Source organism: Onychostruthus taczanowskii, unplaced genomic scaffold, assembly GCF_017590055.1.
Source record: "Onychostruthus taczanowskii isolate IOZ18803 unplaced genomic scaffold, ASM1759005v1 scaffold186, whole genome shotgun sequence".
Classification (NCBI taxonomy): Eukaryota; Metazoa; Chordata; class Aves; order Passeriformes; family Passeridae; genus Onychostruthus; species Onychostruthus taczanowskii.
Genome location: NW_024499084.1, coordinates 78,353 through 103,674, shown reverse-complemented (window position 1 = coordinate 103,674; position 25,322 = coordinate 78,353). Strand labels below are relative to the sequence as shown.

Below are 25,322 nucleotides of genomic sequence, written 5' to 3'. Positions count from 1 at the left end.
TGGAAGACAGGTAGATGGCATTTTTAAACAAAATAATGCAAAATAAATTAAATGCAAATACTGTTGAAGAAAGAATGAAAAAACATAGCTTTCTTGTAAAGGATGAATACTGAAATTGATAAAATGTGAAGTATGATACATTTTAAGACAAAACTACTGACATTTGGTCTTCCCAAAAGAGGGCATTACCCTTTGGACGGATTATTTAAACTTCATTATATCCATATTTGAGAAGACCTTTATTTTGTTTTATTAGCACCACTCTTTACTTAATGAATAGAAATGGAATAACCTGATCTTTTTCTGAGGCATTGTCTACCATAAATTTTCAGTATTCTGTGTTTTTTCCAGCTTATTAAGTGAAATTTTTAAAACTTTGCTAATTGATACTCAGAGATGCTGTGCTGAGAAATGTAGAAAGATTTAATGATCCAATTTTTAAGCACTGAAAGTGATGATTACAAAATATTACTAGCTTTCAACAGAAATGTTACTAAAGCATGCACTTGCATAAGTACTTGCTTGCTATTGGCCTATGAAGAAATATCTTAAAGTCTATTTCATTGTCTTAACAGGTCATGATTTGTAAATTAAATATCTGGACAGATAACAAAAAAATCCTTAGTTAAGGGTTTTATTTTTTTTTGCTGCAAATGCATGACAGAAGGTTGAAAAAATTTTAATAAATCTCAGTTTCCTAAAAACTCTCCTTGCAAACTAAGTCCTCCTTGAAAACTGTTGTGTTTTCAGGAGACAGAACATCAGGGGCAGAACTGTTTGATTTTTTAAGGGCACATGGCCATAATCTGGATTTATAGAACACCTGGGGAAAATTATGTTCTAGAACGATTGTTCTCTAGGTATGTGGTCTGTGCCAAGCTGCATCAGCCTTCCTTGCTTGTGATTTAAGCCATGCACCCTGTTAGGCCTTACTCTGAAGGACGTGAAGAATTTTGGGCTTTTGTGCTTTTCCAGGGCAATGAGTCTTTCACACTTGAGTGATTCTTTCTTGCAACACAATATTTTCAAGGAATGCTGGACTGTATATGCTTGACATACACTTGACATTGATAGACACGCAGAGAATAACAGGCAGGCTGATCAGGGACCTGTCATCTTTATACATGCATTTTGGAAATTTTCTAATTGGGATTATAATTAGAGGAAAGTAGTTTGAAAACATATGGTTAGTGGACTGGGGGAGGAATTTATATGTACATTAATATCATATGAAATGTAATATATGTTAGATTCATAAATACTCCATTAGCAAAATGACAGTAAAAGGAGGCTGAAAATATGCAAGTGTATCTTGGGTGTATACACTTAGAATAAGTGAATAAGATGTGACGGTATTTTTCCCCTCCTGATTTTGTATTACTACATTGCCTGTGTTTCTTTGCAGATGGATGATGACAGAATGGACACCATGTTCAAGGACATGTGGAAAAGGAACCCAGAACAGACAAGTAGCCTGCACACAGCAGCTCAGAAATGGGACCCTGATCAGAGCTAGGGAGAGGGATTGTCTGGGACCAAAGCCTGCATCTGCACAGCGCTGTGAAGGCCAGGACTGCATGACTGTGTGGGAGGCCGGAGTCTGGTCTGAGGTGCTGCATTTGTTTATACTCCAAATACTCCGTTGTCATTGTTTGTGCCTTAGTATTTTTTGGAAATAAGGTTTTTTTCACCATCAAGTGGCACAGTTTAGCCTAATGATTTTCATGGTCCTCATGCAATGTTTTGGCAAAGGGTTCAGGGGCTAGGAAAACCTGCTGTGTAGAGCTACTACATTTTATCTAGTTAATGTTGTGCAACAGTCTCTTCTGGCCAGTTCAAAAGCACGTATAATCAAGTATGTCCTGTCTGTAGTACTGGATAACTAGGGGGAAATGGAATTAAAGCACCACTTACCAGCTACAAGACCTTGGGTTCAGAGTGGAAACATCTGGGATGTGCTTTTGTACCAAGGGATATTGATCAGCAGATGGATGATGCCATCCTGCTTCAGAGAGGCTTTGAGGGGAGCCTTTGGCAAAAAAAAGACATCTTCTTCCCTTCTTCTTTCTTCTCTGATCTTTTTCCAAAGAAACAGCAATAGGCAAATGGGCTTGTAAGTAACACAATTTCACATGTGTTGCATCCTGAAGTATTGCTACAAAATGTAATCATTGTTCAAAAAGCTTTATTAATTTAAGGTCTTTAAATGTGCTCATCCAATTGGCGTTCTTCATCTTTGATTTTTTCTGAAATTGACTGACCATGGAGGAAGAAAAGTATTGTTCTCACTGCCATCTGGACAAGACGAAAGGCTTGATTTGGAACTTCTCATTTTATTGAAAGAGTAAAGGCAATTCTGATTGCTTCCCATACTAGAAGCTGTGCTATGGATTCCTCTGTGATCAAAATACAGATAGCAGCTTCTGAATGTGGGTGCAGTCCGTTCTTTGAATTGCTCTACTCAGCAGAACTCTTTGATCCCCAAGCAAGAAAGAGCTAACAAATAGGGAATGTTTTCAAATATGAAAAGCACATGCTAAGGTAGAGATAGGAGATGTAAATACCAGCAGTTTCTGGCATGGTGCACAGTTTATGATGCGAAAGCTGGTTGTGAGAAGAAAGGCATCCATTTACAGAGATGAGTAAAGAAGTACACAGATTGTTTTGTCAGTTTATTTTACTTCAGAGATGAGAAAAGAGAGAGCATGTTGTTGTTGGAAGTAATAAATATTTTTTGAAGAGCGAGTTATTTCCCGTGGCCATTCCTACTATCACCGTTATGTAGGAAGTGACCATTACTGCTTCCTGTGGTTATAATCAGCTTGGCAGAGGAGAGTTTTGAACTTCAAGCAGTGGGATGATCAAAAGCAGTGATAATGTTTTGAGAAGGAAATGGCATCATTTTTGGCTCTGTAAGTGGGAATGGTAAAAAAACCCCATAGATTAGAACCTTCTGAGCAACTTGAAAAGAGCTTTCACATGCTGACAATATAGTGACTTTGAATTTTGAAGTTCAGTCTGGATTCTTGCATAGTTTTACAGTATTTACTTTTCCATTGTACATTTTTTTCCTCCTCCCAAAAAAAGCTGTTGGACACTAACAGAGCTTTTCTTAATTGCTTCATATCTTATTCCTATGAACATTATTTTGATTTTCTTTCACTGTGTTTCCTTTCATTGGAAGAAGAAAGATTGCCTAATATTTTTGGTGTAACATTTTGCATTCACTTAATCATAACTTCTTGCATGTTTTCTTATTCAAAAGCCTGTTCTGTCCTTAAGGAAGTAATTTTTTATCTAATTTTTGTAAAATCAATTATCATTCTGTCCCCTGAGGAATTTTTGTTCAGTTTTTATTTTTTAATAAATCTAGTTTTGATGCTATTGAAGGCTGGAAGTTAAGAGATCACTGAAGCTGTGAAATATTTATGCTGACCTGGCAGAAGTCGTATAGAAGGGGATGAAATGGGGTAAGTGAATTTTGTAGAAATCTGAAAAAACATTTTTCCAACAGTGCTCTGTAAAGTGTGGTAAGGGAGTACGGCATCGGACTGTGAGGTGCACCAATCCACGCAAGAAATGTGTTTTGTCCACAAGACCTAAAGAAGCAGAGGACTGTGAGGACTATTCCAAATGCTATGTCTGGAGAATGGGAGACTGGTCTAAGGTGAGTAATCCTTGATACTAGTGGCTCCCAGCATCACACATTTTGCAAGTTGAGTTCTTATCAAAAATGCACAGATGTCCCAGCTGAGGGAACAAGAAGGCTATAAAAAAAAAAAACAAACCCTAAACTGGTAGTCACAGTGGGCCTACAGTATAAATAAAAATCAGGAATATGAAGTAAATGTGAGATAAATCTTCAGTATAATCCAAATTTGTATTATCTTACTGTGTCAGTAGGCAGGCAAGCAGCTTCATAAACTGCAGCCAGCTCCAAACTTACCATTCACATATTTCGTGCCTTTGTGTTTGCACACTTTATTTGTGGTTCCAGTAAAGTACACCCTCCAGCCTTATACAGTAGCACCTTTAGCCTCTTAAATTTCCACATAAACATTTTAGCATCTGGGAAGCATCTATTACTGTTTTCTTTTATTATTTTTTTATTATTATGGACACAACATAACTGTCATTACATTATTTCCTTGGCATATGTGTTCTGAGAGGTGGATAAGCATAGGCCAAACAGTAACAAACAATATTGGTTAGATCTGTGATTGGCCTTCAATGTCCGATAGAGTTTTGTAAAACCCAAAACATGCTAAAATTCTGAACCTTGTCAAGGTTTTCTCTTGCTGTATCACAGGCCACGCTTTAGCAGAAAGATTGTAATATTTTTTTATTTCCTTTGTTTCTCTTCATAACTTTGCACACAACACTTTTACTTTCAGCACCTAACATTATTGCAGCATTTTTTTAACTTGCTTGTATGGAGAAGTATTTAATGTATTTTTAGTTGTCTTTCATGTGATGTAGGAGCTGGAAACAAGGACTAAAGCCAGCAGTGTATGGCTAGCCAGCCTTCCAAGAATTAGCTGCAAGTACTCTGTGAGTAACTAGCTACTTCAAAAGCACATAGTATAACCATTAATTTTTTTAAACAACAGAAGCAACTAACTTTCAGTAGCCATATTACTTTTACAAGAAGATATGTTTGGCAATAACGTTTAGTATTTCCATTTCTCTACCACATAACTACGGTTAAAACCTGCCTCATTTAGCATTAGCACCAGTAGGAAGTAAACCATGGAGAAATGACCATCTGCTTTCTTAATTGAAGCAGTCATTCAAATTAGGGTTGCTGAGGCTGTGTGGGTATGCTGAGACAGTTACACTGTGTTCCCAGTGCCCTCTGGAGTGAAGAACTTCATCCTCTCAGTACTTTTCACAAACAACCATGTCATAGATGAGTGTACAAAAACTTATATCTTCTTGTTTGAAATTTACTGGCAATTTTGTATTTCCTGCTCTCCTCCTACAGAGTCAAAGCTGTAACACTGTCACCTAAACTGCACTTTGAACTTCAAAAATTAGGATACAAGGAATTATGGAATTGGCAAAATCTTTTGAACAGTTAACATATACTCTGACTGTGACTTGTGCAGCAGAGATTTTCCAAGATTTATACTAAAAAATAGATACCGTGATTCCTCTACAGAGATGCAAATTCAATTTAAAATATATTTGGATGTTGATTTCTTTTCTCTGTTACTCTTCTGTTCCATTGAAGCAGTACATAGCAATATGAGGTCATGGCATACATGTTAATATGTCTACAATGGTGAAAACAAATGAAAAACTCAGATAAATGTTAATCTTTGCTCTGTTGTTTCTAACCCAGAGGTTCAATGCAGCCTTCTGTGTTTGCAATGCAGCCTTCTGTGTTTGCAGTTTTTACTCTTTAGGCTTGTTCTTGACATTGACAGAAGTCTGTTCCTTTGAGCCGAGCCAAATTCTCTCTAGCTAATGCCAAGACTTAACTTGAAAAATTTAGATGACACTTCTCACATCTCACACATTGAAACAAGAGGCCTAATATCTTTACTCCCTTCTCTGTTTCCTTTGAACTCCTAAGACATAATTTTAAACTAAGCTTACATTGCACTATTACTGAAAAGACAACATGATTAATAATTATGGAGTGCTGTAATAAAGTTAATTTGTTTTATTGCTATAGTCACATAAAAATCAAATAAAACAGTTTTTGAGCTCTATGTTTTAACAATACCGAGATCAAAGAAAATGTGACCAAAATTCCAAGATCCAACAGATCAATTGTGGAGCTAGTAATCCTTCTAAAACTCAGTCTAAAAGAAGTCAGTACAACTTGGCCTGTGTGCAACATTTAACTCTGTAATGGTGTTTAAGTCAGTACACTGGGTCAATATGCTAAAAATTGTTGTTTGTAACATTACTCAGGTTCTGTGCCTGCCTTTGTGAGGAGTATAGGTATGATGAGAAAGGAAAGAATAAAAGCTCAAACTGAGCTTCTGGAGGCAGTACCTAGCAACTTTACCAATGACATTATATTTTCCCAGCAAATGCCATCCATGGCATATCCTAATTAACAATGTGTGAGGTACCTTCAAATGAGGAATGCTTACAGACCACAGCTGTTCTAGCACCAGCTAGGGCAAGGTGTTGTTAGCAACAGTGTCCCTTGCTAAGCTGCCCACTGGCTACCCATTTCAAAGCCATACAAGGACAGGATCATGCTCAGAGGCATTCATCGCCTGAGTATAAACAGATAGGCTGAGGAGAGGTGAAATTAAATTAATGTGAACTGCATGTTTACACGTCTGCACAGCTTACAAAAGAACACATCATTGTAGAAGTCATTCTCAAAAAAAACGCTTAAATTTCAGCAGCATAGGGTGCTCAGAGGGCGTGTCTACAGTACTTTATGTAGGAAAACGTGTTTAATTTTTTTCTGCTACTATCACACTTTTCAGACCATTTTCAGAATAAATGAAGCATGAGAAGCAGGATGAATTTTGGAGCAGAATAATTTGGAAAGTGGGCATTGAAAATGGTAATTTGAAACTTTGATATAATATTATATCATTCAGCAAGGAAAAATAGGATCAAAAGTCCAGACAACAAGCTAGAAGCAGCAATTTGTAAGATGAAGAGATACACAGTATGTGTCTACAGGGGATTGGAGAAGATAATGTGGTGTAAGTTGTAATAAAGATTGGAAAAAGAAACTAAAGATGGAGTAGCAGCAGAATTTCAGAATAGTATTTATGTGTTATACCAGAGATCCTGAGGAGTCAAATATGACATCTGGGATAGTGGTCCCAATGGTTGGCATACAGTTCACATTGTCTATAGCCTGAAGAAGCAAAAACATGACGCAAAAGTTAATCTCCTTTTTTTTTCCATGTGAGGCAACTGCTTAGTTTTTGCACCAATGAATCCCAGAATGGGCTGGGATTCATGGCATATTTCAAATTATTTATTTCAGACAGTACATGCAGTGCTCCCTAGAAGGTGTGTGTGTGTGTGTAGTTGGAGGAAGTCAAGGCTCCAGCTGGTAGGAGGAGACAGATTCACAGAGAGATCTACTGAGGGGTACACAATGCAGATCTCAGTGATAAGGATTTTGTGCCTTCTGCCCCAGTCAAAGATCATGTGTAAATGGAGAGAGGTAAATGCCCACAAACTTTTTTTACTAACTATTCAAGAGCACGGGACGTTCAACCTTCATTTTGTGTGCTTAAATATTTAAACAGATTCTAAATTTCCACAGCAAACAAATTCAACTGATCTCCTCCAATTAAAAAAAAAAAAAAAGTATTATATTAATGTTACGATTTTACCGACAAGGGAATTAGCCTTGTTTTTTTTTCTTGGATCCCCATCCAAACTTATTAATCTCTTTTAGATTCTTGGAATGGAATAGTGCTGGCCATGGGTCAAAATATAACACTATCAGTAGATGTATGGACAAAGCAATTATGCAATGTGAAATAATAGAAGTTAAAATAATAATATAATCAAGTCAATAGTTCTCCCATGGTAGTGGGAGAACTATATCATCAAATAAATAATGAAAAGAAAAAGAAAAAAATTTAAATCCACCTCATAATACATACTCTGATTTTCCCTCTGTGTCCTAGGAGAGGGTCTTAAGCAGAAGTTACCACCATTTTACATTATCTTTTATGTTTCCATCAAGAGTGGACAAGTTAGTTCGCAAAATGACCTTAACAATGAGTACGAGATGGTATAGTGCAGAAAGAAGGGTGCATGTGCAGAAAACCAACCCTCATAGCCTGGAAGGTGGCAGCATGTGCCACACAATGTACAGCGTGCTGCACAGTGCCACCTGAAGGAGCAGTGTGGGGAAGAAGGAGGTTCACTTACACAACCACTCCTGTGTCTCTGACACTGACGGAGAAAGAAAAGGGTAGCGCTGATGCATTATTCAGCAATTGAATGAAATTGTTTTGGACTCTGATGATTTTAACAAGTGGTTTCCAGGAAAGCAGGTTGAGATGTCTTCTGTAGAGATACAAATCTGTAGTGAAAAGATTGACTTCTAAATCACCTTCATAAACCTAAGCAGTTAGAGGAAGTCTAGGAATTGCAAAAGAAATGAGATCTGAAATATCCTTGAACAAGCTAGGGTTTTTTACTCCCTGGTAGCAGAAATAAAATGATAAAAATACTGCTAAAATAGATTATTGATAACATTATAAATAAGATTTGTTTTATTTTAATTTTTAATTTCCCAGCAATATTTCAGAATGAAACATTGTTGCTATTAGAATGCAGCCATTGACTTTGAATCTTTAGGCAGCTCTATAAACTTTCTGCATGCTGATTCCCACCAAATATTCCGTGGTTTTACCAACAGACTGAAACCTTTGCTGTAAACAAAGCAGTGGAGCTGCTATTTCTTGTACCAGATGTTGGCACTCTTTGAAATTGATAAGAATGATTGACTGGGTGTAGTGATCCCTGGGAAGGCCAGATGAAGGAGAAATTCTGTGTCATGCACCACATGTCATATTCCACTAATGATGAAGTTACAGAGAGTAGCATTTGCAGCTTTCCGTCACCAAGGAGGTGATGCTAATATCTTCCAAGTTGTTGTGTTATAGTGTATACCCCAGAAGATGCAAATTTCCAAACTTTTCTGCTTTGGGGTTTTGCAGTGCTAGGCCGTGCATTACTGCTGCAGGGCAGTGCATTTACATATGCACACATATACATATAAAATAGATAATAAGTGAAGGAAGCCATTCTTGGGAATTGCTGAAGAGAAGTAATGTCCTTTATATGCTATGTGCTTTCCCAGAAGTGCCTGCCAGTTTTTGTTGAGGACACTGGGGTCTTTGAACAGTCGATCTTCTGGAAGGCTGATGTGTATTTTCAGCAGTTAGATAAATGGTCTGGTGCTCAGACTTGGTGAATTAGGCATTCTTTTCCCTGGTGTATCTCCATATCTAAGGTCATCTCGCTTTTTCTAAATTTTCCTCAGTATCTCTGACTCTGTCATCTTCCAATGCATAACTCTTACAGCTGATTAACTTGGGTTCTGTTAAAATTTATGTAATCCATTTTTTCTTGTGGGACCTAGCTGATTTTTGTTGTTTTTTTTTTTATTATTATTATTTCATGTTTCTGTTATCCTGTATTTCATGCAGCTAAAGAACATACTGCCTCATTTTTGTGGGTAAACTTGATATTCTATGAAATTCTTGTTTTATTTCAAAATATTTATTGTTTGGTTTTCATTATTTTGTTTTAATCTATGGGTTTGTCACTTTTTGCTGTTTTCTGATCATTTATGACAAGGCAAAAGATGAAAATACTTTAAAAATGTAAGAAATAACTGAATCTTGAAAAATTATTTTGAAATAGTTGTTTCAGAGGCTGTCTTGAGCAGAGCAACCATGAAACAATAGAATTTTCAGTCTTCAAAGCAGTAAGGAGAGGGGACAACAGAACTGCCACCTTGTACTTCCAGAGGGCAGATTTTGGCTTGTTTAGAAGACTGATTGACTGAGTCCCTTCAGATGCAATCCTGAATGGCACAGGAATCCAGGAAGGCTAGTCATTCTTCAAGAAAGAAATCTTAAAGGTGCAAGAGTTGTCTGTCCCCTTGTGCTGAAAGATGAGCTGACTGCCTTGTTTGAACAGAGAGCTTTGACTGTAACTTGGGTGGAAAAAAGAGTTTATGACCTTTGGAAGAAGGGGCAGGTATATTCAGAAGCTCTACAAGGATGCTGTGAGATTATGCAGGAAGAAAATTAGAAGGGTCAAGGCCCACCTAGAGTTTAATCATCCTACTGCCATAAAAGACAACAAAAAATGCATCTATAAATGTATGTCTGATAAAAAAGGAGGGCTAAGGAGAATCTCCATCCTTCATTGGATGCAAAGGAAAACATAGTGACAAAGGATGAATAAAAGGTTGAGGTGTTTTTTATGTTCTTTACCTCAGTCTTTAGTATTAAGACCAGTTGTTCTGCAGGTGCCCAGCCCCCTGAGCTGAAAGACAGGGATGGGAAATAGAACCAAACCCTTATAATGGAAAGGATAAATAGTCAGTGACCTGCTCCATCACTTAGACAACTCTGTGAGGGATCCACATGAAGATAGTGAGGAAGCTGGAAGAAGGATCCAGGGAGCTACAGGCCTGTCAGCTTTACCTCAGTGCTGGGGAAGGTCAGGAGATGATCATCCTGAGTGACATCATATAGCATGTGCTGAATCTGCATGATCAGGCCCACTCAGTGTATGGGTTTATTAAAGGCAGTTTTTGACTAACCTGATCTCCTTCTAGACAGGGTTATCCCCCTAGTGGATGAAAAAAAAGCTGTGGATGTTGTTTACCTGGACCTAAGCCTTTGACACTGTCTCCCATAGCATTCTCCTGGAAAAGCTGGCAGCCCATGGCTTGGACAGATGCTCTCTTTGCGGAGTTAAGAGCTATCTGTGTGGCTGGACCCAGAGAGGAGTAAGAGGTGCTCCCTGGAGCTCAGTGTAGGGCCAGTCCTATTTGACGTCTTTACCGATGATCTGGACAGGGGGATCAAGTGTACCCTCAGTAAGTTCACAGACAACACCAGTTTGCATGGGAATGTTGACTTGCTGAAGGTAGAAAAGCTGTGCAAAGGGATCAGACATGCTGAATTTGTGGGCTGAGGCCAGTGGTATGAGCTTCCACAAGGCCAAGTGGTGGATTGTGTACTTAGATCACAGCAACCCCAGGCAGTGCTCCAGGCTGGGGCGGAGTGTCAGGAAAGCTGTCTGGCCGAAAAGGACCTGGGGGTGCTGGTCAACAGTGACTGGACATGAGCCAGCTGTGCCCAGGTGGCCAAGAAGGCCAAGAAGGCCGATGGCTTCCTGGTCTGTGGCAGCAATAGTGTGGCCAGCAGGGCCAGGGCAGGGATCATCCTCCTGTGCTTGGCACTGGTGAGGCTGTTGGGGTTTGAGCCCTTCGCTGTAAAAAAGATATTGAAGTGTTGGAGCGTGTCTAGAGAAGGGCAACAGAGGTGAAAAGTTTGGAGTAGAAGTCCTGTGAAGGGTGGCTGAGGGAGCTGGGGCTGTTTAGCCTGGAGGAAAGGAGGCACAGGGTAGACCTTTTCTCTCTCTGTACAACTCACTCCGAGTTTGTAGTGAGGTGGGTTTGGTCTCCTCTCCCGGCTAACAAGGGAACGAGAGGAAATGGCCTCAAGATGAGCCAGCAGAGGCTCAGATTGAATATTAGGGAAAAGATCCTCACCAAAAGGGTTATCAAGCATTAGAACAGACTGCCCAGGCAAATAGTGGAGTTGCCATGTAGTTGAGTTACTTAGGGACATGGTTTAATAATGGACTTGGCAGTGCTGAGTTAGTGGCTTGTCAATAATCTTAAAGGTCTTTTCCAGGTTAACTGATTCTATTATTTTATTCTTGTATTTCAGCTAAATAATGAGTTCAGTTTCCTTGTAAATTTTTATGTTTTGTTTTTTTAATATCTTTCATAGCCATTTAGGTGAGTCACCTGCTATTTCAGATCTTCATTATTTAAAATTTGGTAGATAGAGTGATTGGAAGTAAAGTCATTATCAGAAAAGAACTCTTTCATTATTCAACCTACTGGAAAAACTTGAAAGTGCTACATAAAGTGATGATATTTAAAGGACAGTGCTTCATTCTATGTTGAACAGAAGAGCTTTTTGACATATGTTTCTTTGATTTCTGAAAAGTAAATAGATAAAATAGAAATTTAAAAAAAAAAGGGTTTTCTTGGAGGTTTCATTTTCCCTCATTTGAAATTTCCTTTGTGTCCTTAGTGGGTTCTGTGACCTGTCTTTTCATTAAAATACTGTAATCCTTTAATTACTTCTTTGTGCTGTTGAGCCGTGATTTTCCATGCCAGCTTTTCTACTGAGCATCAGGCTAGCGTTGTCGTGTATGGTAATATAATTATATAGTCAAAGGCTAATATTTCAAATTAATTTTAAGAATTTGTTTTCATCATTCTAGAATAGCATACTCAACTAATTTAATCAGAAAGATAAAGGTAATTATGTAATGAAATCTGTTTGCAGATTCTTGTTTGGATGTGTGATAGTCCTAATAAACAGATGGTTGTCTCCTGCCAAAATAGCATGCAATGATATCTCAGATATGAAAGTTTGAAATGTAATAATGTCTTGTTCATTGCTAAGCACTAGTGGCAGTAATATATCCATATGTGAGTCAGCACAGGCAGGCATCTGGGACAACCACAAGTCCACAGCTAAAATTTATTTCTGTTTCCTTGCTAACAGAGGATCCCTGCAGCAGTGCCCAGGCAAAGGTGCACAAACAAGGCTAAAATCTAAAATCCACCAGTGTTATGATGTCAAATACTATTTAGCAGTGTGTCTAAAGTCCAGAATAATAATAAATAACTATTTCAGGTGTACTTAAATTGCCTTAAAACTTGAATGTGTTTTTGTATTCAATATAGATTTATAGAAAGTATAACTACAAAATTTAAAATGGTGTGTACATACATGTGGAGCACATAGAGGAACTTGGCTTTCTGTTATGGTATTATAGGATTGTCCGTGCTTTGATATAGGTCATTAATGATGAGAGAAAAATGTTGATACCTTCCCTGATATCAGGGGGAAATGGCAGGCTGTATTACAGTTTCAGGTTTTTTATGGATTTGGACTCCAGGTTGTCTCTAACAGAACAAACTTGTGTCATTGGAATAATCCCAGTTTTTAAACCGTTAAGTGGATGGTTGTGTTTCATTAATTGACCCAAGAAAGAAATTGGGCAATGGAACCTGGGTTTCATATGGAGACAAAGAATTCTCCACTTTCAAACTGAGTCCAGAGAGCCCATTCAGATTCAAGCCTATCCAACCCCACTATTGATTCAGAGTAGATAGGCAATGATATTCTGAAGAATAGGTACATATATACTGACCTTGAAAAAATAAATTTCCTTTTGTAATCAGCTCATAAACTTTCAATTGCTTCTTGTCTTGATACCAAAGGCAGTTTTGCCTCCTCTGCCAAACAACCAAATTGTTTTGCATGGGGCCTTAAAAAGGATGCGGGGGGGGGGATGGAAAAAGAGAGAGAGAGAAAATAAAGGTTCAAATTCTTGAGATAAGGTGATGAGGATTTCCTCCATGGGAACCCTATCTCTAGTTTATCAAGGGAACTGGAGCTCTGTCTGTCTTAATTTAAAATCTTATCTCTTTTGGAATCTTATATCTTCTTACCCTGGGAAAAAGAGCTATAAAGAAAAAAATGGAGGGGCAGTAGGCAGAATAAGGAAAAAATGAAGACTATAAGAAAAAATAAATAGGCACAACTCAAACTTGCTAAACTTAGAAGAAACCAACAGCAGATACTTTTTTAGCTAAACTTAGCACTAGTTCTGAATTTTAAATTTGGCATACCGAGGTGTTTCCCTCAGAAATGAGGGAGGCAGAAAGACCTTCCTGGAAATGATGCATGTGAGAACTCAGACTCCATCTTATGCTTGTATCTGTCAGTCCCGCTTTTTGCTACACTATTAAAAAATGCCTTTATAACAAAAAAAAAAAAACAAAAAAACAAAAAAAAAAAAACCCACAACTTCTATAAACTGCAAATTATTTGCTTGATTTAGATAATCTTTAAGAATATTGCCAAACTCAGTACAAAACCTTTGCTGAAAAAAAAAATGCACCACATTATCTACTACCTGCCTTCAAATGCGAGCTTCATAAAAGACAAAACAGAAGAAGATTTTGCAAGTGTGTAAGCAAATATGAATCCTGCTGCTAAAGTCTGATTGCTTGCTATTCTTGTTTCACACTCACTTCATGAAAAGGTTGAAACCGCTTAAAAGCTGGAACTGATGAACCTATACATAAATGATTAGGAATGCTCTGCTAATAATTTCCAGTAAAACTCATCACTGAGTGTCCTTAGAGGCACGCCAGCCTGCTTTGAATGCTACTTAGACTTGTAAAACCTTTTATTGAGCAGTCCACTTATTCTCAAAAATAAATTGTCCAAGTCAATTCTGTTAATACTGTCACAGATTGGCTTTTTCATTGTGGATTGTATCAGCCTCTTCAGTGGTTGCCTGTTGTCTTGGCAGAAAGACACATTTTGACTGTTACTGTCTGCCAGTGACAATTTTTCCCTTAATTTAGGAATTCCTACTTCTCATGAAGGCCAGCTGGAAGCAGCTAACACATTACAGCAACTTCCTCAGCTGTTGGCGTTGGGAATATGTATTCTCTCCAGAATATATATCTTTGGCAGGGAACAGAAAGAAGGAATCTTGGGTAGTGGGTGTGCATGCCAAGTGTAAGAATTGTTATATTTAACACCTAGGTTTCTGTCCTCGAAATTATATCTAAAAGAAGTTCAAAAGTTGGACAACATTCAAATAGGCTGGTAAGATATTTTTTTTAAGAAAAAAAGATTTTTTTAAAAAATAGCTGTTAACTATCTGTACACAGGAATTTTTTGTAAACTTTAACAAGAATGTTTTACATGTCTTGCTGCTTGAATGGTTTTACAGTACCTTTAGGACTGTGTCCAAGATGCACAGATTAACAGCCACATAAAAAAGCCCTCTGGCTGTGTACTAGAACATTTAGTCTAAACCTACAAATATGGTTGTCCTACAGGAATTTTTTGCTAATCAGCTACATGGCCTTAAAGTGTAGGTCATCTGAATAGTGAGAAGTAAAATGTAATTAACCTTCACAAAAATAAAGTATTGCATGTGCAAGACTGACATGTGGGGAGATAGAGTGGGTGGGAAGAAGAACTATAAAAATGTATTTTTCATTCACTAATAATAAAAGCTGTGGGTTTGAATTAACCTGAAACCTGCTGAATTAATGAAAATGCTACATATTGGTTGGGAGTGGGCATTTTCTGTAAATCATATATATATATATTTATTTTTTTTACATATATATATATGTAAATCACATATATATATAGATATATATGTGTGTGTATATATGTATATATATGCACAAAAAAACTACAAGCAATTTTGACAGTTAAATTTATTTCTGATTGAATTCACTGATTAATTTGTAAAAGTGGAAATATTTCTATTTCTTTGAATTTGAAAGCTTTGTTAGAGTTTTAAACATGTGAAGACCAGAAGTATACAGAACCTATATGACTTCAGCTACATACCATGAGCGCTACCTAAAATGTGACAGCTGCATATCCAGTCAAAGGTATTTACATCAGATTGAATATTTGCAGTGAGAGAAATCCAAAGTTAAGTTTGGGAGGCAGTTTTGGAAGAGTGCTTCAGCTTCAATGTACACATACATGTACAGTAAAATGAGTGTCAAAATGAGGGTTGGAGCTGTTGCTTAGAAGGTTCATCTGACTGGTCTGCAGAAGTTGAGGTATCTCCTAGTAAAGCCAGAACAAGCCCATATCTTTTCAGGATAAAGAAGAAAAATACAAGTTACTTTTATTCTTCAAAATTCACAGAAAATTACAGCAGCAGTTGGCTGATGTGTTTGCAAGACAAACTCACATTTAAGATATGGACATCATGGACACAGAAACTTCACTATTTGTCTGTGTAGCTAGCATGTGCACTGCTAAATGCCTGATGCTTTCCCTATTTCGTACTATTTTAAATATAGGCTAATAGCTAATAGGCTATAGCTAATAGCTAATATGAGCTTTTGTGTTAATTTTTTTTTTTCCTGGCTTCCAGTCAGTAGAATTCTTAATTTCAAAGTCAGACACTACTGCTGGTGCTGCTGCTGCTGTGTGAACATAGAAGAGCACAGCATGCTTATCAGATCCCTCATTGATTTTAAAACCCTAGGTGTTTGGAGAAATCTTGCTTTACTTGCATGTTGACTTGGCTGGGTTTAAAAGTTTTGGATTGCAAATCACTGGGGTAACCCTGCTTCTTCTTGATGTTCCACAAGCATCTTACAAGGCCTAGTAAGTTCCCATTTTTTTTTTTAATAAAAATACATGCACTGTTAAAATTAGTACATTTCTGTGAAAATAAAAGAACATAGAGCACAAATTTCTCTATTTCCTGCTTTGCCACATATTTCCTTTAATCATCTTTTGATGTCAGTTTCTGAAATTGTGATATTAATAGGCAGGTCAAGCAAGACAAATTGTCTTGATCTCTACATGTTGGGATGGAAAACTACGTTGTAATGCTTCATAACAACTGGAATATCTCACCAAGGCCAGCGCAGGCTCAGTTATTTAAAAGATATTAATTCACCAGTTAAGATTTTAATGTCAAATTCTTGCCAGATTCTGAATGGAAATTCATACCTAAACACTGATTAGCTGAGAAATTTGTCTGTTTGTTGCTTGTTGTGTCAGTTGCAGTCACAACAAACTTTCAAGCCAGAGGTCATTTGATGTAGAGAAGATGTGACTGCTGCCAGAGTGCTCTTCACAAAGGCACCTGCCTACATGAATTTTTTGGCATTACCAATTAGCAGATAAACCATTGGAACCCATTTTGTTAGCAAAAGACTAGTCTTTTTCAAATCCCATTTTCCCCTCCAGTATTCCCGGTGGCTGGATTGCACCTACTTACTTTAGGATGACCTAAGGACAAAGAAATTATTTTTTGAGATCTTATGTACCGGGTCCACCTGCCCATATCCTCCTTCTCTGCAGTGGACTAAAGGAGTACCACACACTTGCACATAGTCTGACTTTGGTTGATAAACATACAAATCTTTGAAGGAAAAAAATTGTAATACTGCGTGCAATATTACTCTAAATTAAGATCACTGTGATAACATTTAAAGATTATCTTTCATTAGTAGAGATTTTCAACATATTAGCTTCATCATATCACCTTCATTTTCCTTTTACTCTCACATTTGTTTTCTCTTTATGTTGTAGTTTTAGTTTTGTCTTTTTTTTCACCTTTTTTTTTAATTTTGCTTTTCCATTGTCTCAATTTTACCTTCATTAAAATATTCCAAAAATAAATATCTCTGAAACTAGGATGAGAGGAATTTAAGGAGTGGTCAGAATTTCAGCAAGATTAAAATCTATATTCCATCTGCTATTGGGAACAAAATTTGTGTCGATATATGTGTGATTTTACATGTTGACCGTGTGCATAATGTTGTCTGTTATAGCAACTCAGATTATTTTTAGCTGCAAAGAGAAAAGGCAGAGAATTCAAGAAGGGGAGTTCTGTTGAGAGACTTTTCTCATGCAATTTTACAGCAGTATACTAGATTTGATAGCATACTTTGAAAATAATTCAGTACTAACTGATTTCCCTCTTGTAAAGCGTATATTTGTTCATGTGTTAAACTGCGGTTGATACTGAATAGACAACTGTGTATTCATAATTTAATATCTTTACATGCCTTGGCTTATGGAGGCTGTATCTGATTAACTCGGCAAGATACAGTTCTGTATTGGCTCACTGAGAACAGGAGCAAAATCAAGTCCACTTGCTGCCTCTATAAAATGTCAGTGTTTGATTTCATGTGGTTACAAGTTCAGTCCTTTGTGAAAACATCCAAATGTATATCCTAGTCTTTTGTAATCTCTTGGAGTCTTATAGTCCAAAAGACAGGAGTCTCCCTTCTCTTGATGCACATATTGGGGCACAAGTCCTCTATTTCCCGTTTAAATCTTAAAGCATGTGTAAATCTTTCTTCCACATAAGTGTTTAAAATGTCACTTAAATGCACATAGATAACCAAACCAAAGGATAAGGACTTGTTTAGCGTTCCACATAGTCAAAGTTTATTAAAGAAAACTATACTTCTCCATCTTCCTTTGAAGAAAACTATACTTCTCCATCTTGAGACAGGATGGCTGGGAAACATTTTTTGTTATACCACCTTCTCCTTATCTTTCTTGTTTCAGTTTTTTTTTCAGCTGCTTCTTGAAGCCTCTCAAGAAAATATATTCTGAATATTTATGTAATAAAAAATATTTAGAAAAACATTTTTGGGATTGCAGCCTGAGGTCTTAAATTATTCATTACAAGAAACTGATTAGTATTTGAAGATGTTCTATACAGAAAATTTCTGTAAAAATAGGTGAAATTTCTGGGTACTTGAGTCAAAATCACTAGAGGCTGCGATAAAATTCTAATATGTAATTGTCGATAGATTTGTAGTTAAAGCAATAGCATGTGAGTCAAATGGACAGGAAAGTAATTCATGTCCTATGAAATTTTGTTCACAAAAAGTCAGAAAAGGCAAAAGCATATTTTGGTTTGGTTTTTGTTTTGTTTGTTTGGAATAGGTTTTGTATCACTGTCCAAGTTTTCACTCTAATATATTGTGTTACTGTGATAGAAGTAAAATGTTACCATTGTTACAGTGCTCAGTTGTTTTATTTTCTTACCTCATTCTCTGTGGCAACAAGATGTCAAGATTGATTAAAGGCCAGGCATCATGTCTCGCACTCTGTTTTATTTGTGAGACACATGTGAAAACATGAAGATGTGATGCAAAGACAGGAGGCATTAATTATGCTCAGCAGAAAGAGCACTTTTGCTGTGGTTAACTAATGACTTTATTAAAAATTCTTCTCTCTGCACTATCTGTGACTGTTTTTACCATCACTGTAACCTCTAATAAGAGTAAATTTGTATATAGATATGAGAGAGTAATGTTTGCTTCACATTGCTGTATTTGAGTTTCATCACAGGCTCTGCAAAATGGACTTGGATAGCAATAGGATGCTGGAGTGAGTCCTTCAATTAGTACTGTTAATTAATTTGTGCTTTTAAAATTGATTTTCATTTAACTAATGGAATATAATTCAAAAATATTGGAATGCTGGCATCTGAAGAAGCAGCCACTCACTTCACGTGGACTGGTAATTCATGTTCATGATTACCGGCAAAAATACCTTTACAATGAATGTTCTACTGTGTGAATGTGTGAGTCCTTCAATTAGTACTGTTAATTAATTTGTGCTTTTAAAATTGATTTTCATTTAACTAATGGAATATAATTCAAAAATATTGGAATGCTGGCATCTGAAGAAGCAGCCACTCACTTCACGTGGACTGGTAATTCATGTTCATGATTACCGGCAAAAATACCTTTACAATGAATGTTCTACTGTGTGTTCCAGTGCTCTGTCACCTGTGGCAAAGGAATGCAGTCTCGAGTCATCCAGTGCATGCACAAGATCACGGGAAGGCATGGCAATGAATGCTTTTCTTCAGAAAAGCCTGCAGCCTACAGACCCTGTCATCTCCATCCCTGCAATGAGAAAATTAATGTTAATACAATAACATCACCCAGGTTAGGTAAGCAGTCAAAGATGAAAATCTCTTTTCAGAGCTTTCTCTCCATACAGCAATGATGATCCCAGTTTAGAAACAGAAGTCAGGAGGTATTCAGGAGATTTAAATTCTGTGCAGAGACTGATCTTCCTGCCTCAGTATGTACTGTAATCAGAGACTGTAACTAAGAGTGGTGAAGGGTTTTGTTATCCAAGGAAGGACCTTATTAAAAGACTGTATGATATTAAGGGAACAAAATGTCCCGTATGAAAATGTATTTATATTAGAGACACTATAAACATATATGCTTTTGTATGTATTCACCCAATTTTATCAAATCTTTCTAAAGTAAGAAAATACCTTCTTTTCTGTTCAAAAATGTTGCAAACTGTGTTCTCTTGATATTTGTGAGATCAAGGAGGCCCTTATTTGTTCTTTAAAAACAAACAGCTTTTTCCACGTCTTTAGTTCAAATCTACATCTGTGCCTGATGTATTAGGATGTGTGAAAGAAAATTACTTTGAATGAAGAGATTTGCTGTACCTGCCAGAATTCAGGTCTATTCTATTCTTAAAGAAATTATGTCATTATATAACTACAGAACTGTTAATTCTGGTAGTTTTTGTTTCCTAGTGCCTTGTTCATGATGATTACCATTAGTTCCCCTAATAATTCATCTGCATCTTGAGCATGACAAGAGTATTCAAAGGCTTCTTCTAAGACAGCACACCTGCTCTGGCTGATTTTCCAGAGCCCTTGTTAAGATAAATCCTTCTGTCCAATAGATTACTCCCATGTGGAAAACAACACAGGCATTTCAGACTGTGTGCAATAGTTCTTTTAAGACAGTGAAGCTTATTTCTCTTTGAGGTTTTTAACCTTTGAACATTTCTGCACAGTAGTCATTGTTGCAATTTGCTGTTGCTTATGGTCCTCTCCTTGCATTTCACTGCTTGAATGTTCCTCCCCTTTGTACTTTATCTTTCATTGTTCAGCTGGCCTCTCAGAAGCAAGATGCTATCTCCCCATCATTGATGATTTTCCTCTGGTGAGGTTATATAAGCAGCTTTGCGTCACAGAGTCAAGTGAATCAGAAAGTCACACAAAAAATACAGTGTCAATAAAAATTTGACTTAATGTGAAGTGCAAAAAAAAAAAAAGACGGGGGTATATTGTCACACAGAATCACAGAATAACTAGGTTGGAAGAGACCTTCAAGATCATCAAGTCCAACCCATTCCCTAAACACCTTAACTAGAACCGTGGCACCGAGTGCCATACCCAGTCTTTTTTTAAACGCATCCAGGGATGGTGATTCCACCACCTTCCCAGGCACCCCATTCCAACATTTTATCACTCTTTCTGTGAAAAACTTCTTTCTAATATCCAACCTGTATTTCCCATGTCACAGCTTAAGACTGTTTTCTCTCATTCTGACATTTGTTGCCTGGAGAAAGAGACCAACCCCACCTGACTACAACCACCCTTCAGTAAGTTGTACAGAGCGATAAGGTCACCTCTGTGTCTCCTTTCCTCCAGGCTAAACACCCCCAGCTCTCTCAGTTTTTCCTCACAGGCCTTGTGTTCCAAGCCCCTCACCAGCCTCGTTGCCTCTTCCAGACACGCTCAAGCGTCTCAATGTCCTTCCCAAAGTGAGGGCTCAGAACTGGACACAGCTCTCAAGGTGTGACCTCACCAGTGCCGAGCACAGGGGAAGGATGACCTCCCTGGGCCTGCTGGCCACACTGTCCTCATGGCATGGATTGTTTAGGACTGATATTAGTAATCTACAAATCAATGTCATCCAGCATGGAGTCAGAATCCAATCCAGTAGAAACCGTAAAATCTCTGAAATACATAATGGAATGCTTCTCTTCAATATACTAATAATTTTGGCCTCCAGTTCCATTCATATCTTGCAGTAGAGATTTTTTGAATTGGGGATAGGGCTACTGAAAGCTGATGGGGATTGTGCCACCAGCTCTTTTACAAATTTCTCTTCTGTTACCATAGGAGATTAATTCAAGTCTGAGATTGACTTATTTTTCAGTGTTTGTGATGGGTTTTGGACAATATCTTGTTCCTGTGTCCTGTTTTTCACTGGGTTCCCATTTTAATTCCATGTATGTACTACATATGCCAGTACTTAGTTATACTTGATACGTATAACTAAACGTGAAGAGTTCCAACTTCAGTGACACAATCCTTCTGTGATAAGCTGTGAGCTCCACTTACTCATGAGAAGACAGTCACATGACATTAAACTAATTAAGTTTGATGCAACTTAACCCAATTTGTAAATAAAGCTGGCCTTAAAATTTTTTATGTTGAATATATTGACAACAGGAGGACAAGGGGAATTCATTCTTTTGTTAAATATCTACATCTATAACCCTTTCTCTTCCCCAGATACACTTCTTATGTCCTTGTCTCTTTTGGTACATGATTCTTCACTAGTAAAGGCAACAGTAATGTATATTTGATTTTTCTGTTGTTGTTTCACAGCTGCTTTGACATTCAAGTGCCTAGGAGACCAGTGGCCTGTGTACTGCAGAGTTATAAGGGAGAAGAACCTCTGTCAAGACATGAGGTGGTATCAGCGATGCTGTGAGACGTGCAGGGACTTTTATGCGCAAAAAATGCAACAAAAGAGCTGACCTCTGTCAGGCTGGCTGGCTCTCAGTTCTTTGCAATCTTATTATTTATAAACACACACACACACCCACACAGGCTTTTTCAGACCAAATATTATCAGATGACATATAATTTAAACAAATTAATTTATTTTTGCCTGCCAGACATCCTTAATGGTTTTGGTTAAACAGCCAATATGTTTTATCTTCTGACATTTTCATAATTAATTTTTATATGAACAATTTTGGATACATTTATCAGAATTTTTAAAAAAATAGTAACTAGTATTTTACATGTTTATTTTCAGTAACATCATCTGTTGCAAAAAAAAAAAAGTCATGTTATCTTGAATTTATTTTAATTTAGCTGAATAGTTTTGTTGTATATGGAAATAAAGTTCTTTTTAATTTTATTATATTTTTGGCATTTGGAGTCAGAATGAGCTTGTGTTTTTTGCAACCGATGTCAAAGTGAACAAGCTAACATTATTAAACAGGTTATTACAGAATGTATTGTGAAATTAGTTCATTTGATTTAGAAACATACTGAAGGGGATATTCTACTGTAACTTATATTATAAACAAGAAAATTAAAATAGCTAAGTAGAGATTTTGATCATTCTCATGGACACATACTTGAACACAAGTATTAAATCAATGAAACACTGTAGAGATTTACACTGAATCACTGTTGCACTGTTTGAGGTAGTGTAGAGAAATGCAGTCCTAGAACTTGTACCATCCTATGAATCCACGTCTGTAGTGTTTTAACATGTCACTTAATTTTTTAAAGTTTTGAAACAAAAAACCCATGCCCCTCTATACCTTTGTGTGTCCTTTTGCAGATTTACAAATGGAAGAGTCCTTTCTCCTGCCACTTGTATGGATTAATCTGTTAAACATTCTCAGTTCTCTGTTACTAATTTAGAAAATAGCTTTGTAATACTACTTTAGTTTTATCTTTAACTAATGAAAAAGTCTTTATAAAAATTAAATGTTTTACAGTTTTGTGAAACATTGTGAAACAGCTAAGATTTTCCTTATGAGAAAATACTGTACATGATTCACATGATTTTTACGTTTTCAATAAAAAGTAAAGCTCGTTTTGCTGTTTGAATTTTTCTTTTTTTTTGTGTGTCTGGGTCTGGTGGATTAATCCATCGAGCCCTGCATTGCAGCAGGTACAGCTACAGTATGAGTGCGTTCTGCCTCTTGACTTAGGCACCATTCTGCAGCTGCAGACAGACATGTCACTCTGTGAGCCTTGAGATGTGTGTATATATATATATATATATATATATGTGTATATATATATATATATATATATGGAAAGTTGAGAATAGCAAGGTAACATTCTGTGGAGAATTTATCTCAGGTGAGTCCTGTAACTGCTGAACTTGGCAATTGGATAGCAGCGGGTCTTCTGCTCTCATTTTGTGATGCAAGTCTTTAAGTATGTTCTTAAAATATGTGGGAGAGCAAATCCTGAAGGCAAGACAGCTGGAGAAATAAACCAGAAAGGCATATTTTCTACTCAAAACAGAAAGCGAATGCAGCTTTATTTAAGTGATTCTTGCTTTTCCTTCTCTTCAAAGAGTCTAGTGTATAGATGTAATACACACTTTCCACAGACAGATAACCACAGATACCCACAGACAATAAACTGTGGCCCCCAGTCAGGACTGTGATTCTGTCCAGGAAGAATACTTAGATGCAGTCTTAACTACCATTGAAATCAACATCTGTGTTTCAAATAGCTGTACTATCAAAATCTTCAGTTTGGCATCTTACTGCTCTGCATTTGAAAACTGCAACTTTAATGAGGTGCTTGTGTATGTTTTTAAATAAAATAACTTCTGGTTTTGAAAAGTAAAAAAAAAGAAAAATAATGTTGACATCATAGAATGTTATGTTTTGTATAATTAAAAAGTTTCAGTGCATAGAAAATTCAGTTGCCTTGGGGCATAATTCCTTAAAGTCACAGAAGCACATTTGAAAGTCTAATAGAATTACTGTACTTGGCAGGCAAAAGAAGCAAGTATTATTTTAAATTTTCTTCATACTTACCACCAGATCTTGGTAATACTCCTGCACTCACTTGAATCACAATTGAAAATCAAGCAAAAGAAAAGATGGCTCCAGGCCAGGGGCCAGAGGAAAATTTTTATCAGCCAGTGATATCATCCTCACAGTTCTAAATGTTTATGCTCTGCTGATTTTGAATATTTACTAACAAGAATGTCATCTTAATCACAAAATTTAAGAAGTGTGTTTTAACTCTGGCTATATCTGTCAAAAACAAATCAGTGACTGCTGCTGAAATCATCCTCCCATCACCTCTATCAGATCATAAAAAGGAAGTACTTTTTATTGGGAGACAGTGATGGAAAATTGTGGTCTAAAATGACTTTTTTTTTTTAAATGTAATGAGTGAAATCAGGATGTTACAGTCTGATCAGGACGTTATAGTGAAATCAGGATGTTACAGTGCTGATAAGTCTGGTTCTGATTTCTTTAGCATCTGTAGTACAAAAGTACTAGTTAAATGTGTGTGAATCATTTTGAAGCAGTTTTGTGTCTAAATAGCAAATATACCTCTGAATTTGAAAGCAAGTTCATTTTACTGCTTCAGTATATCCTGTCATCATTCAGAGGAGCAGTACAGACTGAAATACCCTTTTGGTCAGAAGATTATAAGAACATTCTGAAAATGTGCCCACACTATGGCTTGAGCCACAGCATGCTGCAGGGAAGGCAGGCATGTGCCAGCCCTGCAGAGTTTTCCATAGACCTGGGTGGCAGCAGGCAGCCCTTTCCAGCTCAGGCAAGCCACAGCCTTATGCAGGCATAAACAGTCCAGAGTTTTACTTTTCTTTTTTTTTTCAACAAATGAGTGTCAAATCAATCAAGTTCAGCTGGCATGTAAAGGTGAAATTCATTCTTGACTCCTAAGGGCTAGAGTAGGCCTTTCTGCTAATTAAATACCACTTAGACCCTATTTTGTTGGATTAAGTGGGATTTAAGTGGTACACAGGGATTGTGCTAGGCTGGTGCACAGCAGGTTTACTTCCTCCTCCTGCATATGTGCTGGCCAACTAGAGTAGTGATCAAAAGTTACAACAGCTACCACTTCTCATAACTCTGTTAAAGAAATACCTGAATTTTAATAGCATTGTCATTTATTCTGAAGGGAAATTGCTGCTTAGTTCTAGAGGAAGTGGGTTACATTTTGGGTTGTTTCAGGCTTTTTCCATTCAGTTTTCATTATCTTCTTCAGTGACATTTGCATATTCAAAAAATACACTAAAAATAGAATGCTGGCCGACAAGAGACCAATGGAGGCCCTAAAACCTAACAGATAAATTATAAAAAGAAAATTATAAGTACTCAGAAACAATTTAAAGACGTCTGAAAAAAAAGATGTGCAAACTAATAGAAAGGGAACTTGAA

The 25,322-nt window shown here is 36.9% G+C and overlaps 1 protein-coding gene across 1 annotated transcript in view; it reads left to right on the top strand.

Annotated features, from left to right (window-relative positions):
* Positions 1-21,896, top strand: part of ADAMTS19 (ADAM metallopeptidase with thrombospondin type 1 motif 19) — a 124,903-nt gene extending 103,007 nt beyond the window's left edge. The window contains exons 20-23 of the mRNA XM_041401130.1: positions 1,406-1,610; positions 3,515-3,667; positions 19,086-19,263; positions 21,745-21,896. Of these exons, the coding sequence (XP_041257064.1) occupies positions 1,406-1,610; positions 3,515-3,667; positions 19,086-19,263; positions 21,745-21,896 (688 nt within the window). The remainder of the gene's footprint in view (positions 1-1,405; positions 1,611-3,514; positions 3,668-19,085; positions 19,264-21,744) is intronic.
* Positions 21,897-25,322: the final 3,426 nt, after the last annotated feature.